The sequence below is a fragment of the Xyrauchen texanus genome, chromosome 32, assembly GCF_025860055.1.
Source record: "Xyrauchen texanus isolate HMW12.3.18 chromosome 32, RBS_HiC_50CHRs, whole genome shotgun sequence".
NCBI classification, from domain to species: Eukaryota; Metazoa; Chordata; class Actinopteri; order Cypriniformes; family Catostomidae; genus Xyrauchen; species Xyrauchen texanus.
In genome coordinates this window covers 16711390-16720704 of record NC_068307.1, presented here as the reverse complement: position 1 = coordinate 16720704, position 9315 = coordinate 16711390, and the positions used below count along the sequence as shown (strand labels likewise).

Here is a 9315-nt window from a genome sequence, read left to right as displayed (position 1 = left end):
ATCGATGTGCAAGATGACTAATCTGCTTAAAAATATCACTCTCAAACTTTAGCTGTGGAAGTCACATGGGGCTTTGGGCATTGCCATATGTACATGCAAAGTCAAATCTCGTGTTTAAGAGCTCAGTGTTGCTTGAGTACAACTTACAACAGATGATGTATAAATTGACAGTTACTTTTTTTCTTCTCAGTGACGTTTTGTAGATTACAACCAAAAATGAATAGGAATGTTATCTGAATGTGAATTAGTTTTTTTCTGTGCAAATGTTTTACCTCACCTAACCAACTTTGAATTATTTTATCACCATACTTTCAGCAACAAATATGGATCATGAAAATATATTTTCATATTGACCTGAAAACTAACAGCAAACAGATTTAACATGAGACAAACCAGGAGTAATCATTTCTGTGCCATCATCAATTTTATTTTTAACAAAAGCGCATTACAGTGCTGATGTGACAGGTATGGATGAGCAGTATTTGATGGAGACTGGCATTTATGTTGTAGTAGATGGAACCTTTTCCTCACCAACAATGTGTTTTACAGTGGTATTCACCCGGACGGTACTTTTAGAGCCACCACCGGTGCTGGAGATACTGACAAAGAGAGAATATTTTGATATTGGCACATGTTTTCTGTAACACAGGCAGCCCTGTACTGTTTTACCCTTTACCTAATGCTAAACATTCTCCAACATACATTTTAGAGTTTTTAGATATGCAAACACTCTTATTTCCAACACTTCTAATCTACCTGCTTGCTTCTCCATCAAGCAGTCTCCTGTACTCTGCAATCTCCATCTCCAATCGGGTCTTGATGTCCAGCAGAATTTTGTACTCCTGAGACTGTCTGTCTGTGTCAGCTCTGAGTTTAACAATCTGCTCCTCCTGACTTGTTACATGAGCTTGCAGACTAGCCAGCTGCATGGAATATCGAGCTTCTGTGTCTGCAATAGTTCCCTCTAGAGACGATTTCTGTAGAATGGAAAGAAGGTGAATTTACATTATTTTGAAAATAGATTAGCGCCAACTCACTTTTCTCACACATAACATACTTACTGTACTGAGTGCAGACTGCAACTCGATTTCCAGGCCCTGAAGAGTGCGTCTAAGCTCATTGATTTCTGACTTGGACACCTGTAGAGTCTGGGTACTGGCTGATACCTCATTATTCAGCATCTCTGTCTACAAAGAACAAATAGAGTTTAGTCAAGCAGCTCTAAAGATGGGCTTGAAGAAGCGAACACCAGAGTGATGGATTTTTCAAGTTTTAGCTGAAAGTTTCCTGTTGAAAAGCCCACAAATGCTGGTCATCAGCATGAATTATATTATGTTTTGGATGCTCGTCCCCTACATGGCGTGCTCATGTATCCCCACCAGGCTTCTCAACTAGCTTAACCAGCAAGGTATTTTTGTTCAAACAGCTTCACCAGAAAGACAATGCTGGTTAGGCCGAATAGTTCCAAGGCCGATTTTTTTTGTCACAGTCTAGCCCTGATTAACTCTGATTGTGTACAATTCTTTAAACAAACAATATGCCTAGGATGGAAACATGGCATATTGATCCTTATGATTCTGATAATGTGTGTGAATCTACCACAAGACTTATGCTATGTTTAGACACTTGGCGCCTCAGAGAACGCTCTCTGAGTTCTCTTCTCAAGGCCTACATACACACATCAGCAGAACCATAAATGTAATTTCTAACTCAACTATTACATTTCACATTAACTTTGAATATTTAAGGGACTAATATTCAACTTAACATCTAAACATTAATATCATAAATGCAATGTAATCAGAACCACAATCAATAAAGAATTTCTCCCTCACAGCTGCCAATATGGAACAATGACAGAATTAAATGAACCACAAATGCACCAATTACAAATAAAGGTAGAGGAGAAATAGAGAAGATTTATTTGCTCTGTGCTACCTTGGTTTGGAACCAGGCCTCTAGGTCACGTTGGTTTTTGGCTGCAACAGCCTCATACTGCTCGCGAATCTCAGCCATTACACGGTTCAGATCCTCCTGAGGAGCTGCGTCCACCTCCACGTTCACTGAACCAGTCATCTGACTGCGCATGGCTGCCAAATCCTTAATGAGAGAAGAACAATGTAGAAAATCTACACCAGACTTGAACCACAAAAAAAAGGCCCCTGAGGCCATTTTCTGAGATTTACAGTGTTTATCAGCTTTACGTTTACTGCCTTGTTGATTCATCTCATAGAACATGTCTATGAACCTGGCAAGGTTAGAAGTCTGTATTTGCAAGATCAAAAAATATTATGCTTGTTATTCTGTTAACAAGGAAGCAGCAATTAGCTCAAGTGATTGATTTGGACAGGTTCAAATATGTAATGCTTACCTCCTCATGGTTCTTCTTGAGGAAGATGAGTTCCTCTTTTAAGCCCTCTATCTGCATCTCCAGGTCTGATCTTGCCAATGTCATTTCATCTAGGAGTCTCTTCAGTCCAGCCATATCTGCTTCAACAGACTGACGCATGTTCAACTCATTCTCATACCTGCATGAATAAAAACAGACCATTCTTGCTTTGTACTTTTGCAGGGCACTTCATATGTTTCCGTATGTTTAGACATACTTGTTTTTGAAGTCATCAGCAGCCAATTTTGCATTGTCAATGCCCAGATAGATTCCTCCATTCACACAGGTGGCATTTTGGATCTGTCAGATTGAGACAAGAGATGCCTCATATAAAAGATTCTTCATAGAATTTTTGTAGCACAAGTTATCAGCAGCTAAAAATGATGATGTGACAAAGTCAATAAAACATATGCATTATATAAACAATATAGTGTGGTATATTAGCCATCCATACATTTGTGTACACACTGTGTACTTTGTGTGTGTGTTTTTGTGTGCTACATTTTGGGAATAATGTATACCATGTGCAGAAATGACCTCAATTAGGACATGACCACACCCATATGCGCACAATAATTCTGCAGCTATGTAAAAAGTAGTTTTTAGAGTAGCAGTACCTTATCTCGCAGGTCACTGATTGTGGCCTGGAAAGCAGAGTAATCTCTTGCTTCAGGCGAAGTTTTGTTCTCTAGAAACTGTCTGATCTTCAGCTCAAGGTCTGCGTTGGCCTTCTCCAGAGAATGCACCTTCTCCAGGTATGATGACAGACGGTCATTCAGGTTCTGCATAGTTGCTTTCTCATTGACTGCCACATTGTGGTCCATACCACCTCCTCCAAAGCCTCCACCAAGGCCTCCACCAAAGCCTCCACCATGGCCCCCACCAAAGCCTCCACCATGGCCCCCACCAAAGCCTCCACCAATACCATAGCCTGCTCCGCCACCACCACCGGCTGCAAAGGAACGTGATGCAGTTGAGATACGTACCCCGGACCCCCCTGCACCCCCATACACGCTGCCACCACCACCACCACTCATTAAACCGATTCCTAGAGAGGATCCCCGTAGGGAGCGTCCACTCATGGAGCCCCCTGAGAACACAAAACTGCGACTGCTCATTGCTGGAGTGGAGATAGCGAGGAGAGAATCTTTTGGCTTGTAGGAATGAGAATGTGGGGCACAGATGAGGACGATTGATTTTTATATGTGGCCGTGGTGAAGTAAAGGGAGGGAGAGTGGGTGGAGGTAGATATGGGGGTGGGGGTAAGGGGAGATTATGAACTCAAAACCTCACTCTCCGCCCAATACATGCCTGTAGGCAGGGGATCTGGCAGGTGAAAATACAAGTATAGTTGAAATAAGCTCCCAGAGTGAGGAGATGTTGCCCAAAGCATAGGGATATGTGCAAAAGAAGAGCAATAGAAAAAGGTGTAAACTATCGTATCTCAATGTGTGAACATAATCTGACACATTTTCATGGGATCATTTGATTATTATATGTCAGGATACACAGCTTTTTTGGCACATGCATTCCTCTTTTGCTGTGTTGTATTCCATGTTGCTGCCATAAAGTTTGCGTTTTGGGCTTTATAACATCTATGTTGACAGGATGCTCTGTGTCTGCCAGCAGTGTTTCCAAGACAACAGAGAGCTGGACGTGATCAACACTTATAAACAGCAAACTAAAACCTCACACTAAAATGCTCTTTTGCACATGGAGTGCTGCCAACTTTCCCAAAACAGACCTCCCTTTGTCTTTCAATCATAGCCAGAAAAAACAGCAAGTAAAAGAGAGAAACATTTTCCAATGTGAACTTTCCAATTGCACCATCTGGAGAGCTGCTAGCATGGTACTGCTGCTTGTGTTGCATAACATCCTTTTCTAAGAGCTTCAGCTAGGACACCACTTCAATATGCAGTACTTTTTTCTTAAATTATTCTTCAAGCTTTGCCTGGAAAGCATGACCATGTAATGCAATCGATTCCACTCTACAATCTGCAGCAATTGAAGCTTCTTTGAGAAACCTTTGTAGTTTAAAAGGTTGTTGCTTGGAAATGATGTAATTGCTTGGTGCTTTCTTAAACAGTAACGTATTGACATATTTACAAAAAGGTTACATTGTGCCTGAGCATAGTTGTAATTACAAAATTGGATGAATACAATGGTGCACATGCACACATAACTGGATGTGCATCCAGAGTAAATATAAAATGACTTATTAAGTTTAATGGAGTGAATCTGCATGCAGCCATGTTTAGGCATGTTACTCAAGTGAATCTCCTGAGATACTGAATGACAAGATTAAGCTGACCCATAATTCTATAAACAAGCTCTTACCTGCTTAATTTTCTAACCTAAAAGGGAAAATCACTAGCATTTTCTTAAAAGATATGAGGAAGAGTGTTAATATGCATTGAGATTAAGATCAACTCTTTTCGACTTAGACATTTTTATTTTTTAGAAATACCTCTGATCTTCTGTATTTCTACCTTGCTGATGCAAAGAAATTAGGTGGGATATGTTTAAATAGAAACTGCATGCAGCAATGTACATACTGATTAATGACTTTAATCTTTGTCAAGCTTTCACTATAGGGATTTACTATTTACTTTTGTACATGGATTTGGTCAAAATCAGTGCCTGGCAAATTTACTTAAATATAAAGTGTATTGAACACAATAAACAAATTGTTTTACAATATGGAAGCTAAAGCATTCTTGGAAAATTCAATAAATTGTCTTATTGTCTTATTTTCATTAATTCCCTGTCTTTGTAACAAGGCTGTTCTAGGTACTTTTACTTGTTACTAAACGTGTTAAAGAAGTCAGAGAAGCTGAGTTTTTTCTTACTGGGTGTGGCACAGTAATAAATTGGCTGACGTGGTCTTCAGCTGCTGTAGTCCATCTGCCTCAAGGTTCAACGTGTTGTGCATTCTGAGATGCTATTCTGCTCGCTACAATTGTACAGAGATGTTATCTGAGTTACTGTAGCCTTTCTGTCAGCTCAAACCAGTCTGTCCATTCTCTGTTGACCTCTCTCATCAACAAGGCATTTCCATCCACAGAACTGCTGCTTACTGGATGTTTTTTTGTTTTTGACATTTTCTAAGTAAACTCTAGAGACTGTTGTACATGAAAATCCCAGAAGATCAGCGGTTCAGAAATACTCAAACCAGACCTTCTGGCACCAACAATCATGAAACGGTCGAAATCACTGAAATCACATTTTTCCCCATTCTGATGATTGGTGTGAACATTAACTGAAGGTCCTAACCTGTATCTACATGATTGTATGCATTGCAAAGATGCCACACAAATGGCTGATTAGATAATCGCATGAATAAGTAGGTGTACAGGTGTTCCTTATAAAGTGCTCAGCGAATGCAAAACAGCATCTAACAAAGTCAGGTAAATACTCGCATTTCACATTTATTCATTATGTGTGTCAGGGATGGAGATGACAAGTATCAGTAACCCAACTGCAACGGTCTTTAATGAAGTTCAAAGGAACACAACAGGTAAGATAACTTCAAATACACTAAATATAACACTACACACTGAGACAATGCTAATAACAAGCTCTGTTGGGAAGAGCAGCATGTTCTGAGTACATAGATACAAGACCAGACAATGAGTCTGAACCAAATGAGAGTATACACGATGAGCAAAAACATTATGCCCACTACAGGTGAAGCAAATAACGTTGATCAAACAAGGCCACATGTCAAGGTCTGGGTAGAATAGATGGTAAGAAAACCATCAGTTATCATAGTCAACGTGTTTAATGCCGGAGAAAGAGTCAGGAGTAAAGACCTGAGTGACAAATTGTTATGGCCAGATGACTTGGTCAGAGCATCTCTGAAATAGCAAGACTTGTGAGGTGCTCCCAGCCAGCAGTGGGGAGTACTTTCTGACAGTGGTCCGCACAAACCACAAACTGGCCACAGGGTGTTGGGCACCCAAGGCTCATTGCACGAGGGCAACAAAGGCTATCCCTTCTGGTCCGAACCGACAGAAGGTCTACTGTGGCACAAACCACAGAAACGTTTAATGACGGTGATGAGAGGAATGTATCACAACACACAGTGCATCGAACCCTGCTGCGTATTGGGCTGCGTAGCCGCAGACTGGTCAGAGTGCCCATGATGACCCCTGTTCATCGTTGAAAGCACATACAATGGGCACGCGAGCATCGAAACTGGACCTTGGAGCAGTGGAAGAAGGTCATCTGGTACGATGAGTCCTGTTTTTGTTTTTCAAATCACGTGGATGGCCGTGTACATGTGCGCCATTTACCTGGTGAAGCGGTGGCATCAGTATGCACTTTGACAAGCCTGTGCAGGGAGCATGATGCTCTTGGCAATGTTCTGCTGGGAAGCTCTGTGTACGGCCATTCATGTGGATGTCAGTTTGACACGTGGCACCAACCTAAACATCATTGCAAACCAGGTACACCCATTCATGGCGATGGCATTAACTGATGTCAGTGGCCTCTTTTAGCAGGATATTGCACCCTGCCACACTGCATACATTGGGCCTCATTCATGAAAATTTCATAAATATACGAAATAATTGAGAGTAATTTCTGCATTTAATTTCCTCTGGATTCACTAATGCTTTCTATTCACCAGATTTTGTAGTAAAACTTGTGTATGTTTGTGAATTTCAAATGTTCATAAATAGAGCGCGAGTGCACGTTCATTCACAATTATCAGAATCTTCGCCCATGAAACGACAAATAAGGAAGGCTTCAGTCTGGCTAGTAAATTTGAAAATTACGATTTTAACATATATGCGAACAGTAATTAAAGGTGCATAAGAGTGCATTCACATTGTAAAATATTGATTTAGTAAACACTTGCATCTAAAAGAAAGTTAGGAGTTTACAGTCATCTTTGCTGTCATCAGAGGATCTTCTGTGAATTAAAAAGTCCAAGAGGTCAATAAAAATGGTTTGAAATGAAGCATGAGTGTAAAAACATTTTAATTTCATGCCGACAGGAGGATGTCCACCACCTTCTCTGGATCAGTTGAGTGCATCGCCAGCATCATTGGAGAAACTTCTCGAGTATATCCAAGACTGTACAGTGATATATACTTCCCTTGCAACAAGTACAATCTTTAAAAAAAATTACAGAATTCTTCAACCGAAAGGCTGTAAGACATTACAGTTACCTATCGATTCAGTTCACAAGATTTTGTTGAACGTTTTGGGGAATTCCTTTTCCACAACCTAGTTCAAGCCTTTGTATCATAACGGCAATTTTATGATTGCAATGATGTTTGAGCCTTTTAGGCCTGCATTTGCCCTATATAAGTGGGCATGCACACACCTTTTCTTCAGAATTGTATTCCTTCATGACCGACATCATCTCATCTTGACTATGCACCTGAATCAGCGCTCTCTTCACCGTTAACAGACAACCATCAGTGGATGGGATTCCCGGCAGCCGTATCAGGACGTTCTTTGCCTGACTCTCAGGGCCTGCAGCTAGGATCACCCGCCCCCTCTTGTGTTCCGGCGAAGAAGCCTCGCAGCTGGATCAGGTTCTTTGCTCAGCAAGACATTTACCCGCTTTCCACAGCATTCAGGCAAGAACTGTATCCTTTCATATATTCAAAGAAATGTAAAAAACTCATAAAAGAGCCGCTTGTGTGTACGCGTCTTTTTAAAGATGTCGTATCGCAAGTGTTCCTGTGAGCGACACATCGCTCTGTCAGACCAACATGAGAGCTGTGTTCGATATCTGGGCCGCCCACACTGAAGCAGCTCGGACACCATGAAGGTGGCTTGTGTTATTACACTCCTTACTGGTAGGGCTGGAGAATGGGGCACTGATATGTGGGACAACCGACATCACTGCTGCGCTTCATATCAGACATTTATTTCAGAGCTCCGCCGAGAGTTTGAAAGCTTGGCTCAAGGAGGATTTTGTCTGGACTTTCCCATGGAGATCAACTTGTTGCGGATTATGCGATCGAGTTTCGAACTCTGGCTGCTTCTTGTGAATGGAATGATCACGCTAAGAGAGATCACTTTCTGCATGGGCTTTCCGATGACATTCTGAATGAGATTTATTCATTGGATTTACCTCCACGCTTTGACGATTTGGTGGATTTGGCTATTCAAGTTGATCAACGCCTCACTCTACGTTGCCATCACCACCGACGCCACTTTCCACCTGCTGTGACGGTAGATCATCCTGCCCGCTATGCCTTGCCAGCCTACTTGCCTGAACATCAACCTGATCATGAACTCATGCAAGTCGCCAGGACTCAAATCTCCCATAGACTGTATCTGTGTTGTGCTGCCACAGGTCACCTTGCTGCCACCTGTCTGTTAAAAGCCAGTAGGAGTAGAGGGGTTACTGGTGAGCACAACACCTTTGTATAAATCCCCTGGACTTTGGACACTTCTTCCGGCTCGACCGCAGTTTGGATTGCCTGTCATACAGTTTCTGCTTTGATTGACCCTGGTGCTGAGGATAATTTGATGGACCTTGAATTAGCATCCAAATGGTGACTTCCCACGTTTTGGCTGGATGAACCTATCAACACCCATACCCTAAGCGGAACACCACTGTTCGTCTTCACTCATTCCATTGAGCCGGTCACATTTATCTCTGGGAATCATACGGAACAGTTTTCTTTCCTCCTTATGCTGTCTCCATCAGCTCCAGTAATGTTGGTGCATCCTTGGTTGGTAAAGCACAACATACAGACATCGATTGATCGACCAACACTTTTCTTGCTTGGAGTCCTAATTTTCTTTCACACTGTCTTAACTCTTCTGTTTCCCCTGCCCAGTCTTGTGTTTCGTTGCAGGATAAACCAGCGGACTTTTCTGTGCCATTGACATACCTTGATCTGAGGGTGGTGTTCACGCCACAACCCTTCCTCCTCATCACCTGTACGATTGTGCTATCG

At 41.7% G+C, this 9315-nt stretch overlaps 1 protein-coding gene across 1 annotated transcript; it reads right to left on the bottom strand.

Annotated features, from left to right (window-relative positions):
• Positions 1-405: 405 nt before the first annotated feature.
• LOC127625905 (keratin, type I cytoskeletal 50 kDa-like) lies at positions 406-3573 on the bottom strand. The gene is made up of 7 exons (XM_052101349.1): positions 3007-3573; positions 2607-2689; positions 2372-2528; positions 1939-2100; positions 1062-1187; positions 757-977; positions 406-599 (listed from the first exon to the last, which is right to left on the bottom strand). Exons 1-7 carry the CDS (start codon positions 3505-3507, stop codon positions 500-502), a joined length of 1350 nt encoding a protein of 449 aa, XP_051957309.1. The 5' UTR covers positions 3508-3573; the 3' UTR covers positions 406-499.
• Between the last annotated feature and the right edge of the window lie 5742 nt (positions 3574-9315).

Coding starts and splice junctions, on each gene's coding strand:
- LOC127625905 (XM_052101349.1), bottom strand. CDS start 3,507: ATGAGCAGTCGCAGTTTTGTGTTCTCAGGGGGCTCCATGAGTGGACGC. Junction 2,101..2,371: donor TCAAGAAGAACCATGAGGAG/GTAAGCATTACA, acceptor TCTCTCATTAAG/GATTTGGCAGCCATGCGCAG. Junction 978..1,061: donor TGCAGTCTGCACTCAGTACA/GTAAGTATGTTA, acceptor TCCATTCTACAG/AAATCGTCTCTAGAGGGAAC.